Source organism: Aythya ferina, assembly GCF_964211825.1.
Source record: "Aythya ferina genome assembly, chromosome: W".
In the NCBI taxonomy this organism is placed as follows: Eukaryota; Metazoa; Chordata; class Aves; order Anseriformes; family Anatidae; genus Aythya; species Aythya ferina.
In genome coordinates this window covers 11,124,105-11,140,353 of record NC_140313.1, presented here as the reverse complement: position 1 = coordinate 11,140,353, position 16,249 = coordinate 11,124,105, and the positions used below count along the sequence as shown (strand labels likewise).

Below are 16,249 nucleotides of genomic sequence, written 5' to 3'. Positions count from 1 at the left end.
TCATGGGGGACTTCAACCACCCCAATATCTGTTGGAGGGACAACACAGCAGGGAAAAGGCAATCCAAGAGGTTCCTGGAATACACTGATGATAACTTCCTTCTCCAGGTGGTAGAGGAGCTAACAAGGAGAAGTGCTATGCTGGACCTCATTCTCACCACCAAGGAGGAGCTTGTGGGAAATATGGAGCTCAAGGACAGCCTTGACTGCAGTGACTGTGATGTGGTGGAGTTCCAGATCCTTAGGGCAGCGAAGAGAGAGCACAGCAAGCTCTCTACCCTGGACTTTGGGAGAGCAGACTTTGGCCTCTTCAGGAATCTGCTTGGTAGAGTCCTGTGAGATAAGACCCTGGAGGGAAGAGGGGCCCAACAAAGCTGACTAATACTCAAGGATCACCTCCATCAAACTCAAGAGTGATGCATCCCAACAAAGAGGAAGTCAGGCAAAAATGCCAGGAGGCCTCCTTGGATGAAGAAGTTGCTCCTGGAAAAACTCAGACACAAAAAGGAGGCCTACAAAGGGTGGAAACAAGGACAGATAGTCTAGGAGGAATACAGAGACATTGTCCGAGCAGCCAGGGATCAGGTTAGGAAAGCTAAAGCCTTATCAGAACTAAATTTGTCTAGGGATGTGAAGGGCAACAAGAAAGGTACATCAATGATAAAATGAAGACTAGGGAAATTTGGGGCCCTCTCCAGAAGAAAACAGGAGACCTGGTCACCTGGGATATGGAGACGGCTGAGATACTCAATGACATTTTTGTCTCTGTCTTCACCAACAAGAGCTCTAGTCACACCACCCAAGTCCCAGAAGGCAAAGGCAGGGAGTAGGGGAATGATGAACCACCCACTGTAGGAGAAGATCAGGTTTGAGAACAGCTAAGGAACCTAAAGGTACACAAGTCCATGGGACCTGATGAGTTGCATCCATAAGTCCTGAGGGAACTGGCAAATGTAGTTCCTAAGCCACTATCCATCATATTTGAGAAGTCGTGGCAGTCCAGTGAAGTTCCCACTGACTGGAAGAGGGGAAACATAACCCCCATTTTTAAAAAGGGAAAAAAGGAAGATTCAAGGAACTACAGGCCAGTCAGTCTCACCTCTGTGCCTGGCAAGATTGCGGAGCAGATCCTCCTGGAAACTACGCTAAGGCACATGGAAAACAAGGAGGTGATTGGTGATAGCCACCATGTCTTCACTAAGGGCAAATCGTGCCTGACTAACTTGGTGGCCTTCTACAATGAGGTTACAGCATTGGTAGATAGGGGAAGAGCAACTGACATCATCTACCTGGACTTGTGCAAAACATTTGCCGTTGTCCCTCATGATATCCTTGTCTCTAAGTTGGAGATACATGGATCTGACGGAGGGACCATTTGGTGGGTAAGGAATTGGCTGGATGGTCTCACTCAGAGAGTTGTGGTCAACAGCTCAGCCAGGGAGTGTATTGAAACAATGAGTAATGGTTTAAATGGAATTTAATTAAATCTTTTTGATTCAGGGTTGATTTAGGTTAGATAAAAGGAAGAAATTTGTTATTATGAGGGTGGTGAGGCACTGGAACTGGTTGACCAGAGAAGCTGTGGATGCCCCATCCCTGGAAGTGTTTAAGGCCAGGTTGGATGGGACTTTGAGCAACCTGGTCTAGTGGGAGTTGTCCCTGCCCATGGCAGGGGGGTTGGAACTAGATGATCTTTACAGTCCCTTCCAACCCAAATCATTTTAAGATTCTATAAAACATCAGATTTAGAGGAGGGGAAAATACGATTTTTGTTGCTGTAGTGGTTAGAATCCCCAGCTATATGTGAGCCCAATTTGATATAGATCATAGAATCATAGAATCATAGAATCATAGAATCATAGAATCATAGAATGGCCTGGGTTGAAAAGGACCTTAAAGATATCTAGTTTCAACCGCCCTGCTCTGGGCAGGGTTGCCAAGCACTAGAGTAGGCTGCCCAGAGCTGCACCCAGCCTGGCCTTGAATGCCTCCAGGGATGGGGCATCCACAGCCTCCCTGGGCAACCTGTTCCAGTGCCTCACCACCCTCAGAGTGAAAAACTTTCTCCTAATTTCTAACCTAAATCTCCTGTCTTAGTTTAAAACCATTCCCCCTTGTCCTATCACTATCAACACATGTAAACAGGCGTTCCCCCTCCTGTTTATACGCTCCCTTCAAGTATTGGAAGGCCACAATGAGGTCTCCCCAGAGCCTTCTCTTCTCCAAGCTAAACAAGCCCAGTTCCCTCAACCTTTCTGCATAGGAGAGGTGCTCCAGCCCTCTGATCATCTTAATGGCCCTCCTCTGGACCATTCCAAGAGCTCCACATCCTTCTTGTGCTGGGGGCCCCAGGCCTGCATGCAGTATTCCAGGTGGGGTCTCACAAGAGCAGAGTAGAGGGGAACAATCACCTCCCTCTCCCTGCTGGCCACCCCTTTTTTAATGCAGCCCAGGACATAGCTGGCTTTCCGGGCTGCAAGCGTGCACTGCTGGCTCATGTCCAGCTTCTTGTCCAGTAGGATTCCCAAGTCCTTCTCCGCAAGGCTGCTCTCAAGTTATTCTTCACCCAGTCTATACAAATACCTGGGATTGCCCCAGCCCAAGTGCAACACCTTGAGACAGCATGAGAACCTCATTAGGTTCTCATGGGCCCACTTTTCCAGCCTGTCCAGGTCCTCTGGATGGCATCCTTTTCCTCTATTGTATCGACTGCACCACTCAGCTTGGTGTCATCTACAGACTTGCTGAGGGTGCACTCGATTCCATCATCTATGTCGTTGATAAAGATATTGAAGATGTCCATCCCAAGATGGACCCCTGAGGGACACCACTTGTGACCAGCCTCCACCCAGACATAGAACCGCTGACCACAACCCTTTGGCTGCGAATGGCCAACCAATTCTTTATCCACCTAACAGTCCATCCTTCAAATCCATACCTCTCCAATTTTGAGAGAAGAATATGGTGAGGGACCATATCAAAGGCTTTGCTCAAGTCCAGGTAGATGATATCCATCGTCTTTCCTTTGTCCATCGATGCCACCACTCCATCATAGAAGGCCACCAGATTGGTTAGGCAAGACCTGTCTTTGGTGAAGCCCTTCTGGCTGTCTCGGATCACCTCTTTATCTTGTGCATGCCTTAACATGTCTTCCAGGAGGATCTGCTCCATGATCTTCCCAGGCACAGAGGTGAGGCTCACCGGCCTGTAGTTCCCTGGGTCTTCCTTTCTCCCTTTCTTAAAAATGGGAGTAATGTTTCCCTTTATCCAGTCACCCGGGACTTCACCCGACAGCCATGATTTTTCAAATATGATGGAGAGCGGCTCGGCAACCACATCAGCCATCTCTCTCAGCACCCTGGGATGTATACCATCTGGTCTCATGGACTTATACACATTCAGTTTCATTAGGCACTCCTGGACTTGTTCCACTGTCACAGTGGGACGGAATCTGCTCCTCTCACCCTCTCCTCGAGGTTCAGGGTCCTGACAGACATAGGAAACTTGACCACCAGTGAAGACCGAGACAAAGCACTTATTGAGTACCTCAGCTTTTTCCATGTCTAAGGAAGCTAGTTGATGTTTCGTAAAACAAATTTATCATGGCTCCTGCATCACTGGAAAAAATACTTGTGTCCTGGTTTTGATGGGGATAGAGTTAATTTTCTTCTTAGTAGTTGGTATGGTGCTGTGATTTGAATTTACGATGAGAATAATGCTGATAACACAGTGTTGCTTTTTAGTTGTTGCTGAGCAGTGTTTACACAAACTTAAGGACTTTTCTGCATCTCATAGTCACCAGCCAGTGAAGAAGCTGGGAATGCACAAGAAGCTGGGAAAGGACACAGCTGGACAGCTGACCCCAGGGAAGGGAAGTTGTAATGAGACTCTACTACTGCTAGTAACAGTCTTTCAGGTCAAAAAAGAGGCATGCAACCTTTTCAATATCAGAATAAAAAAATCATTAACACAATATGGTACGTTGCACAACAAAAACCTTGCCTTGTATCAAATTTGGCACTCGATTATTTTAATATAGATAATGAATTAAAATTAAGTGTAAACTGAAATTTTCCAGAACAAAATATATAAACAGTCCAAATTCAATTTTGCTGTCAGTGTCTTCCTCTATTAAGCTCAATAATCATGAAACTGCCACAGCATTTTTCTTGCCCTCTTGCATAAGAAGAGTTCACTGCTTCAGAAAACATCATAAAAAACAGAATTCATAGTTAGCTTCTCAACAGTATTATTTACTTAGTACAGAATTAAAGTGTTCAAGAAGTGTCCTCAAACGAGTGGTAAAATAGCTGCCTCCACATAGTGTCAGACAAAGTTTCTTAAGCTGTTTAATACTAAAGAAAGTGCAGCAGAAAATCCCATACTAACATGCTCAGATTCTGCAATGGAGCTTACCCAAAAATGAAGTATTCTTGAAATTGAAATATAAATAAATACTAGCATTAAAAAATAAATTAAAAAAAATCCCTTTTATACAGTGAGTAGTGGTGTAACCCAGCAAACAGCTAAGCACCACACAGCTGTTAGTTCACCCTACACCTACCAAGTGGGATGGGGTTGAGAATCAGAAAAAAAACAACACTAAAAGTTTGTGAGTTGAGATAAAGACAGTTTCACAGAATCACAGAATTTCTAGGTTGGAAGAGACCTCAAGATCATCAAGTCCAACCTCTGACCTAACACTAACAGTCCTCCACTAAACCATATCCCTAAGCTCTACATCTAAACGTCTTTTAAAGACTTCCAGGGATGGTGACTCCACCACTTCCCTGGGCAGCCTGTTCCAATGTCTAACAACCCTTTCGGTAAAGAAGTTCTTCCTAACATCCAACCTAAAACTCCCCTGGCGCAACTTGAGCCCATTCCCCCTCGTCCTGTCACCAGGCACGTGGTAGAACAGACCAACCCCCACCTCGCTACAGCCTCCTTTGAGGTATCTGTAGAGAGCAATAAGGTTGCCCCTGAGCCTCCTTTTCTCCAGGATGAACAAGCCCAGCTCCCTCAGCCGCTCCTCGTAGGACTTGTTCTCCAGGCCCCTCACCAGCTTCGTCGCCCTTCTCTGCACCCGCTCAAGCACCTCGATGTCCTTCTTTAGCGAGGGGCCCAAAACTGAACACAGTACTCGAGGTGCGGCCTCACCAGAGCTGAGTACAGGGGAACGATCACCTCCCTAGCCCTGCTGGCCACACTGCTTCTTATGCAAGCCAGGATGCTGTTGGCCTTCTTGGCCACCTGAGCACACTGCTGGCTCATATTCAGCCGACTATCAACCAATACTCCCAGGTCCTTCTCCGCCAGGCAGCTCTCCAACCACTCATCTCCCAGCCTGTAGGTCTGCTTGCACCCCAGGTGCCAGACCCGATACTTGGCCTTGTTGAACTTCATGCAGTTGACCTCAGCCCATAAGTGGAGCCTATCCAGATCCTCCTGCAGAGCCTTCCTACCCTCAAGCAGATCGACACACGCACCTAACTTGGTGTCATCTGCAAACTTACTGAGGGTACACTCGATGCCCTCATCCAGATCATTGATGAAGATATTAAAGAGGACTGGCCCCAGCACCGAGCCCTGGGGAATGCCACTAGAGACCAGCCTCCAACTGGACTTGACTCCATTTACCACGACTCTTTGGGCCCGGCTATCCAGCCAGTTTCTAACCCAACGAAGTGTGTGCCAGTCCAAGCCAAGAGTAGACAGTTTCTTCAGGAGAATGCTGTGGGAAACGGTGTCAAAAGCCTTGCTGAAGTCAAGGTAGACCACATCCACAGCCATTCCTTAATCTACCCAGCACGTCACTTTGTCATAGAACGAGATCAGGTTCGTCAAGCAGGACCTGCCTTTCATAAACCCATGCTGACTGGGCCTGATCGCCTGCTTGCCCTGCAAGTGCCGCGTGATGACTCTCAAGAGGATCTGCTCCATGAGCTTCCCTGGCACTGAGGTCAAACTGACAGGCCTATAGTTTCCCGGGTCTGCCCTCCGGCCCTTCTTGTAGATGGGCGTCACGTTTGCTAGCCGCCAGTCCACTGGGACCTCCCCCGACAGCCAGGACTGCTGATAAATGATGGTAAGCGGCTTGGCCAGCTCCTCTGCCAGTTCTCTCAGTTCCCTTGGGTGGATCCCATCCGGCCCCATCGACTTGTGCACATCCAAGTGCCGTACCAGGTTACCAACCATTTCTTCATGGATAGAAGGCAAATGCTTTGGTATATCATCAAAGGAGGGGGTGGGTCGTGCTGAAGAAGCCCCACTGTACAACAAGCTACCAGAAAATAAGAAGAAATATGCCCTGTTCACTGATGGGTCCTGTCGTATTGTGGGGAAGCATCGGAGATGGAAGGCTGCTGTATGGAGTCCTACACGATGGGTTGCAGAAGCTGCTGAGGGAGAAGGTGAATCGAATCAGTTTGCAGAAGTGGCCAGTTCTCTATCTCTACACTGATTCATGGATGGTAGTAAATGCCCTGTGGGGATGGTTACAGCAATGGAAGCAAAACAACTGGCAGCGCAGGGGCAAACCCATCTGGGCTGCTGCACTGTGGCAAGATATTGCTGCTCAGGTGGAGAACCTGGCTGTAAAGGTACGCCACGTAGATGCTCATGTGCCCAAGAATCGGGCTACTGAAGAACATCAAAACAACCAGCAGGTGGATCAGGCTGCTAAGATTGAAGTAGCTCAGGTGGACCTGGATTGGCAGCATAAGGGTGAATTATTTATAGCCCGATGGGCCCATGACACCTCAGGCCATCAAGGTAGATTGCATTGTCCATCACTTGCTTTGTACAGATTATTACTATTATCATCATTATTATTATTTTCTCTTTTTTTTCTGTCTTATTAAACTAAGAGAACCTGCAGAGGAGCTGGCCAAGCCGCTTTCCATCATTTATCAGCAGTCCTGGCTGTCGGGGGAGGTCCCAGTGGACTGGCGGCTAGCAAACGTGACGCCCATCTACAAGAAGGGCCGGAGGGCAGACCCGGGAAACTACAGGCCTGTCAGTTTGACCTCAGTGCCAGGGAAGCTCATGGAGCAGATCCTCTTGAGAGTCATCACGCGGCACTTGCAGGGCAAGCAGGCGATCAGGCCCAGTCAGCATGGGTTTATGAAAGGCAGGTCCTGCTTGACGAACCTGATCTCGTTCTATGACAAAGTGACGTGCTGGGTAGATTAAGGAATGGCTGTGGATGTGGTCTACCTTGACTTCAAAACATAGCACCCTACGAGCTACTAGGAGGAAAATTAACTTTATCCTAGCTGAAACCAGGACAATTTCACACACAGATTATTTTGCCTGTGTTGTGTAAGCAGTGGAGCACGTGTATATTATGTGTTGAAGAATCTTTGTAACAAGTGGTTGTGGCTGTTGCTGACTCTTTCCCCACTAGCACGTTCCTGCTTCTACATGCTTTCAGAAAATACTGGTTTTTAACATTTTTCTTTGGTTTAAAAACGTAATTTCAGAAAATTATATTAGTTGTCTAACTACAGTGGCAGCAATTCTTTGAATCTGGCTGTATGCTAGTTAGCGAGTACATAGTCAGTCAGGAATACTGAATTCCTTACTTCCACATAATAACCTGCTGGCAACTCTGTTACAGGTGAACCCAGGTATTTGTTCTGGTTGTGGAGAAATAGATTGTTGGTTTTTTTTGTTTGTTTTGTTTTTAATCTTTTTTTTTTTTTTTTTTTTTTTTTTTTTTTTTTTTTTTTTTTATGGAGACTATCGTACCGTGTTTGCTACTTCTCAGTCAGGTTTGTCCTCCTCTACTCCAGTCTAAAGAACTGGCCAGGTAGTTAGGTGGTGCTCCAGTAGGTTCTACACATTAAATTTTATGAAACTTGTAAGAAAAAGTGAACATTGACAGACTTATTCTGCAATCTGTGACATGGATTTTGTAGCATTTGTAAGAAGTATGCTTGTTAGAAAGAAAATTTCACTTTGGGTAAGGAAGTTTTTTTTTCTTTTTTCTTTTTTTTTTCTTCAAAATATTACTGAAAACAACTGCTTTTTTAAAGATGATAGGAGTATAAGTCTGGCAGTAGGATACCAAATCTATTGCATGGCTGCTTTTGCAGGCAGCTTCGTCAGTTAATCTCTTTCATAAGTGCACTGAGTTCCATCTTATGTTCAGGAACTAGTGATTTCTATCTTAAATCTATTCAACATCACTTTACTCCTCTGTCACGGTTGTTCTTGAAGTTAAATAATTTCTCTTCCTTTTGAAATTCACCCTCCAATATAAATTTCAAGATATAAAACCCAAACACTTTATTTTTCTTTTTTTTTTTGCTACACTAGACAAGCCAAGCTCATTCAATCTTTTCTCGCAGCATATCGCCATTCCTAAAATAATCTTGATAATGCTACTCTGTAGCTGTTATTGTTTCAGTTTGAGCTCTTTTCTGCAGAATCAATACCCAGCTCATCAGTTTGGGGTGTTTGCTGGTTCAGTGATAATGTAATGGGAGTCAACACTGGGAGGAGAGAAGCAAACATGATTGATGTGTTTTAACAGGAGTAAACTGGTAATTCCTTAGTACATTTAAGACCTCAGATAGAGCAGGGTGTGCAGTTTTGAGCACTGAAATTCAATGAAGGTGGAGAGCAATTACATAAAGAGTCCAAAGAGAGCAATAACAAGTATTAGTTATCAAAGGTCTAGAGAACTTGTAAGGAAAACTGAAAGTATTGGTGTCCTTTAGTCTAAATATGTGAAGTCCTTGGGGCAAGAGGCAGGGGAGGAGATGCACAAGAACAGCTTTACAACACGTGGAAAGTAACTGCAGAGAGAAAAGGAATAAATTGCAACCCCTTTTCCACTGATAGTGGGACAAAAAAAGTTGTAATGCAATAGCATAAATACTTCCTTATCTGTTACTATTTGTCACATCATGTTAATATCTATTACTATGTCATTAAATGATGATGTAAAATGATAGGTGTTGTTTTCTTCTGATATAAGCTGAACTGGAGGTTCTCTCCAGCGGTGAAACAGAAGTTGCATCTCCTTGCTCTGAGTAGGTTCTTGCAGCCGAAGTTACCACCAGTTTGACTATCATTCCCATGGCGTTCATCACTGACAATCAAGCCAGTATATGCTGCTTCCTAAAGATAATTCTGTGGCAAAAGTTACTAAGTTCAGTTGACTTGCACTACAAACGCACTACACAGCTGTTATGTTATGTTGCTCATTACTCTTTTTCTCTTTTATTATTTAGTGGATGACAGTTTAGATGGCACTTACTTAACCTTTAAGTACTTATTTAAAATGCACAGCATTCAGTTTTTTTTTCCTTTAACAGGATTCAGAACTCTCCTCTGATGAAGAGATGAAAATGGCAGAAATGCAACCACTGCTGATAGAAACCTTGATAAACCAACCAAAAATGGTAGCTCTCAGCAATAATAAAGGTTAGATAACATAAAAAGCAACAGGTGTTATGTGATTCAGATGATTTCTTGACTCAAAATGGCTATTTTTTCTAATTAAATTATGTAAAATATTATTTAATTTGTGTGTTTTAAAAGAAAGACGATCAATTCTCATGTTAAGCAATGAAAGTAGAAAAGAATTCTTTAGTATCTTACACTTACTTGAGTATGGGGTAAAGAAAGTTGTATTGACATCCTAATTTTCTTGATTCTTGTCATCAGTTTAAAAGCAGAGGGGGAAAGTGTGTCTTCTCTTTTGGGGGACTGTTAGCTTGAACACACTTGATATGTTTAAGAAGGAACTGTGTATGCTTTCAAAGTTCTGCATGTGAAGCAGTGTACTTGGTTTTCATAGGGGCTAATAGATTCATGCAATTGAAAACTTTGGAGTTATTGCAAAAACAGAAAATCATTTGATGGATATTTTTGGGAAATATTGCATTATGCAACAGTATGTAACACTAGCTTATACCAAGGAAACTTGGAATAAAGCAACAAGTTCAATTTCTTTAACAGTTGAGGGCTATTTATGTCAAGCCCAATATTTCATAAAATAGGAACTATCGCCAACAGTCTTTTGTGAGTTTATAGTTTGCAAAGGTGTTAGCTTATATGCTATTTTCCAGTAATAAATATCACTGAAGAACAAGATACAGTTTCTAAACACCATAACATAAACACTTCAAATGGTTATTAAACAGATGTATGTCTAACTAAATTTTTGTTTCAGATTATTCAAAAGATGCTGATTCGTTATCAAATGAAGTTACCCACAATAGCAATCAAAAAAACAGCAACTGTTCCTCTCCTTCTCAAATGTCAGAATCTGTTTTCTTAAATACTGGTCCTTGAAATATCCTCTTCTGTAGTCTATGCCAAGGATACATGGAGCATCCGGGCCAGTCACAATATGATGCTTTTTCCACTCATTCCCAGTCAGACTCACTTCAGCCTCCAATACAGTCAACTGCTGAGATCCCCCTGTCACTCCACAAATACAGATGGGCTCTGGCCCTTTATAGCTCGATGGCATTACAGTACATTGTGCACCGGTGTCTACTAAAGCCTTATACTTCTGTGCGTCTGACATGCCAGGCCATCGAATCCACACAGTCCAATAAACTCGATTGTCCCTTTCCTTCCCCTGGCTGGAGGCAGGGCCCCCCTAACCCTGGTCAGAATCTTCTTCGTTTCTGCCTTTGAAGGACTGTCTGCTTGAAGTTGGAGCAGCAAGCTTTTCAGAGAATCCCTTTTTCCCAATTGTTTTATTTTGCAACTCACGTACCCGTGCCTCTAGGGTCGCGGTAGATTTTCCATCCCATTTTCTCATGTCCTCTCCATGGTCTCGTAAGTAAAACCACAGGGTAGCACGGGGTGAGTACCCACCATATCATCTTCCTTGTGTGGGTGAACGCCTACCCCTGATAGCTGAGACACTGCTTTGTACAGGTGGGGAGGAAAATAATCTCTCTTCAAGTTGGTGAAACTTTTCAGAAAGTTTCTCCCAAGTGTTCTCTTTTGGTTGGTGGACACTGGTTGGTTCAGGTGGGGAAGAAGATAGATTCTCTTTAAGTTGGTGGACCTCTTCAGAAAGTTTCTCCACAGCTGAGACGCAGGCCTGTAAGGAAGAGGAGAGACTTTCTTCGTACTGCCGGAGTTGCTTAGCCACTTCATCCACTGTGGGTTCCTCATCCTCTTTCCAGGACATTATTGCCAATGAGCTGTCATATGATGATGGTGCACTCCGTACAAACTTCCGCCACATGGGTCGTGTACACCTGACTTCATCTGGATCTGTGGATGTTTGTCTGAGGTCTGGATCCTCATAAATCTCTTCCCGTACGGCTAATTCCCTCAGGTACTGGATTCCCTTCTCCATAGTGGTCCACTTGCCTGGTAGACATACAAGTTCTTCCTTGAAGGGATATCTTTCCCTCACAGCTGAGAGGAGACGCCTCCAGAGGCTGTGAGATTGTGCTCCATCTCCAATTGCTTTGTCAATGCCTGCATCTCTAGCAAGGGATCCCAGCCGCCTGGCTTCCCTGCCCTCTAATTCCACACAATTGGCTCCAGTGTCCCAGCACCGGAGCAGCCAGGTGACAAGCTGCTCACCTATACAATGACCAAAATCTTTTCGCACATCTTGTAGCTCACTCTCGTATAGGTTTCGGGTAGTTACTGTTGATTTTTCGGCATCCTCACCTTCCTCCTCCTGAATCCCTGATGGCCAAGAATCGTCGTCTCTATACCTAGATTTGGCAGAAGACTCTCTGTGTTCTAAATGACCTGAATCTCTATACCATTTTTTCATCTTCTCTGCAGGGTCAACTTGCACTGCTACAGCTTATTTCTCTGACCCAGCCACAGGAGCTGGAGTGGCTGCAGGAGCAGGAGCTGGAGCGGCTGCAGGAACTGGAGCGGCTGCAGGAGCTGGAGCGGCTGCAGAGCCCATCGTAGGGGTCGGAGTGGCCATTCGATCTGTCACAGGACTTGGAGCGGCCGCAGGGTCTGTCACTAAGTTGATAGTAGTATCAATTGCAACTCGATAGGCATGAGTCAGGCCCCAGCACGTTACAATGATTTGTGTCACTTTGGAACTGTCGGAGTCATTACACGTTTTTTCAAGCATTCTACCAGTTTTTTTAGGATTTTGCAGTTGTTCAGGGGTGAATTTCCAAAACACTGGGGGTGCCCACTGCTCTAGATGCCTGCCCATATCCTCCCATACTCCCTGCCACTCACAACTATCCTGCCTCCGGGCAGATCTCTGGATGAGCTTCCTAAGTAGTTGTTTAACTTTAAGCAAAACCTGAAGCACATTCAGGAGGCATAACAACAAGACCACGCTGGTCTGAGTATCCCAAGGATATTCAATATCTTGGAGAGCTATTGTAACAAGCTCGGAGGATAAGAGGGTGGTGAAGGAGGAAGGGAGAGCGATCAAGGAGGATAAGGGGGTGGTGAAGGAGAAAGGGAGAGTGAACGAGTAAGAAAATCTATTTTATAAAGTGCAAACCCAAACAACCTGTCATTGGAGCTCAGCATGCAAACTTATTACAATGAAGATAATGGGCTTCCAGTGAAAGATAGACACATTTAATGTGTGGAGCAAGCACAAACACGATTAATTTACACAATCCTGGTGAAGCAAGCATGAACTTCATTACTGTGCTACACTACTGATTTAAAAATGATCTATCCTCTATGGAGACAGGTGTTTTGCAGAACATTAGTTCTCTAGTGGCAGCATTTTAGGAAGAGGAGAACTGTAAACCCCCTAATACAAATAAATAAAACTTTACAACCCTCACAAATCTGTAAAGTATGTGCAAAGCAAAACTATAAAATATAAAGGTATGGCTTGGGGTGTGAAGGAAGTGTGTGTATTTGGTGTATTTCCTCCCCCCCTCCTTTTGGTCTTTAACACTTTTTTCTAAACTAACCTTTAATTCACATACAATATGACATAATATGTTGCATATGGACTTACATGTGATAAACTAGCTAGTAAGGCTGCCATCCTTATTTATCATTTTTTTTAACGTATTTTTTCTTATCTAACTGTGCACAATCCTTTACATATTAAACTATTTAACTGCTATATAGTAAAGCTATGCAATTTTAGAATAACAAAATGCAGGAAATCAAACTAAGTAACTGAAACACAATATGCTACAAGAATTCTAATTTCTCTCAGAGGAGAAACTTAGCTTTTTTAAGATATTATAAATAATATATGTATATTTTCACTTGTATCCACATTTCAAATCAAAATAAGCTACCTGAATAAGACCAGATGATCAACTAAAATTATTCCTTTAATATGTACATGCCAACAGAAACTTCCCTCTAAAATACCTAATTTTATTAGTGAAACGGTGCCAAAGATAACAAGTATACAATCTCTTTGCTTTATGCTACTTACACATTATAAGACAGCTGTTGTTGCAAGACATGATACTTCACAGTCTTTCCATAAGCATACAGATTTATTATTTTTTTAATCAGAATAAGCTGTTTACCAGCCAACAGCATATGGCTTAAATATTACAAAAATTACTGTCTATACTTTATACGGTAAAGCACTTTCTAGTCTTAAATGGACACAGTGGCAAGAACATTAAATCCTACAAAAAATAAGAACAATTAATCAGCTTCACTGTCAAATTGGGTTTCATTACCTTATAAATTGGGCTTATTTCTCATTCCCTTTACTGTGTTTTGATTTTCCTTCCATAAGAATTAACTATGCAAATGAAAAGAAACTGTTTTTTGTTGTTGTTGTTTGTTTTGTTTCTTGCTTTTAACTGAAAGAAATTCTTCCCATGAATTAAGGCAATATAGTCATTTGATTGTATTAAGTTGTATTAAAAATAATCTACTTGATTAGGTACAAGTTCTAAAGATATGACTTTAAGACATCTCACAATGATGAAACTGATTAGTTCAAATAGCACAAGTCATATTTTGACTTGACAAAAATATTTGCTTTTCATTCTCTTTCTTACATGCTTTCTCCCCAAAGAATGAAAAAAAAACAACAACCTACCATACAAATCCTTTGTAAATTAGAACATTTTTCCCCAAATTTTTTGTCCCCCCATCAGTACAATTCCTTTGATATCATTCAACAGGTATTAGAGAAAATGATGGAGAGGTAATGATTAAAGCCATCCAAATGTAGATCAAATGTCTAAAGGGCTGTCTGATGTAGGTGATCAAAAAATACTTTGTATTCAGATGCTACTTTAGTACACTGGTGGTCCCCAAAATTAATCTTTGTTTTCACCTATAAATCTCTTCTAAAAATAAAAAAATAAAAATGGAACTTGAATATTTTAACAAGTGAATTAAGCAACCATTCTGACAAATGACTTAGTCTTGTCTACAGTAACGTGATGGCAAAATAGCAAAAGAGAACATGTAAGATTTAGCTGAAAAGGAGTATTATCACATATATGTTTCTAGAAAATACCACATTTTAAGAAGGCACTAAAGCTTTTGCTTGTGCTCTCGTTTGTTGTTTTTTTTTAATAAAAAAATATTTTCATAGTGGCACCTGTACTATTTGCAACTGAACAGACACTGCAGTATGTCTCAAAACAAAGATATAACGTCTGATAATATCATACAGGTGTGCTCACTTCTGGAAGGAGAAAAGAAAACAACAAAACCAAACCCCAAAATAATCCAATAAGCTAACCTATTATCTATAATATCACAATATTCCTTTTAAGAACAGGAAAGTAGCATGCACTTCTCAAATACTTTAAAAGAAATATTTGTTTTAGGAATATTAGTAAGAAATTGTTTTAAATAATAAACCCCAAGAAACTCAAGCAATGAGCAAATGAAAAACATAGCAGTCAGTGGGCATTAAACATAACCATAAAACTTTGTTTATGTTTAAAAACCCTTTTTCTATAGTTGCCATTTGCAACAAAAGAAAACATATATACTTACACACCACTTCCAAGAATAAACAGTACATATTGTTTTTGTGGATTTTTTAACCTATAAGGTAAGACAATACAGAATTCATCAACAAGCAATATTTTAAACAACCTTCAATGCATATCAACTTTTTTGATAGGACAGGTTTACATCTTTGAGTTTCTATTTATTTGGAATAGCTTACAACAAGACTTAACATAAATCATTTTACAAATAAGTACAGCCATCACAGAAATGCATGTATTTTTAGACTAATAGTTCTGATAACATCTGCCTTTTTATGGTATAACTACTGGTCCGTGCTCTCTTGCTTTAGAGTATGACGACAAAAAAGTTATCAAAAGAATTGGAAGAGCTACTAGTACTATCAACATATTCAAGTTGATTGTTTTGACATTTTCTTCCTCATTCTGGGAAATAAAAATATTTGGATTTCATTCCTTAGTTGAGTCAAACGTCCATTCTTTGCTCTAAACCTCTTCCATTTTAATTGAGAGGCTTTCTTCATTTGGTTGAGAGTTCCCATTCTGTTGTAATTTGATTTTATCTGTCCTTTGTGTATCTCTGTTGTTTACTTCCTTGACAGTTTCTGAATTTTGATCCTTGTGATCTTTGTCCTACCAGAGACAAAGTTATTTACAAAAAAAAAAATGCTCATAGCATTAGAGGATATGACAGTATATGACTTCCAACCAACTCTTGGTATTTTGGTTGTCTCAATTTTCACATGCCTATCTTGTGTTGGCAATTTTTAGAATAGATATGTCAACACATTTTTTTAAAAGGCTTTCTTTTCAAGTGACTGAAGTTAGGCACTTGTAACAACCTGTCATCCAAGAAATCATTGCTGTAATCTGTCTTGATCATCAATATTGACATAAAACAGAACAAATAGTATCATGGAATCTATGAGAAACAGCTCCAGAAATTAAGACTTATTCATATTTTCTAAATAAAACAGGATTACGAATTTTCATTCATATTTTTTGTCAGATAACTAATGCATTTTAAGAGACTTCTTGTGTAAGAGAATTACTTAAACATACTGTGGACAATCACCTAAATCAGTTGTTTTATAACAGTTGAATAATTCTGAGTACAATCTACTTTTTAAAGGCACACTGCTTTTCAAATTCTAAGATCAAACAATTTGAAGATGTTTCTTTTAATCACACCACCCTCTATTTTGCAAAAGAAAATCCCATACTATTCTTCCCCAAATCTTCAACTTTACTTCCTGCAGAGTGCAATATGCAACCCACGATCAAAGCAAGCAGGGAGAGGCTGAACTGCAGAGTGGAAATTTATTAAAAATAAAATCTTTTGAGCTTGACAGCCAA

General features: G+C 41.7%; 1 protein-coding gene across 9 annotated transcripts in view; it reads right to left on the bottom strand.

Annotated features, from left to right (window-relative positions):
• The window catches only part of LOC311426286 (uncharacterized protein), a 146,108-nt gene that overhangs the window by 59,271 nt on the left and 70,588 nt on the right, over positions 1-16,249 (bottom strand). For 4 of the 9 annotated variants that reach the window (XM_084502566.1, XM_084502559.1, XM_084502558.1 and 1 more), the window contains one exon: positions 14,919-14,969. The exons of 3 other annotated variants lie outside the window; for them this stretch is intronic. In XM_084502566.1, the coding sequence (XP_084358692.1) occupies positions 14,919-14,969 (51 nt within the window). Of the gene's footprint in view, positions 1-13,255; positions 15,527-16,249 lie in introns of those variants that run through there. 2 more of the 9 variants (XM_084502565.1, XM_084502563.1) reach the window with 2 other exon arrangements.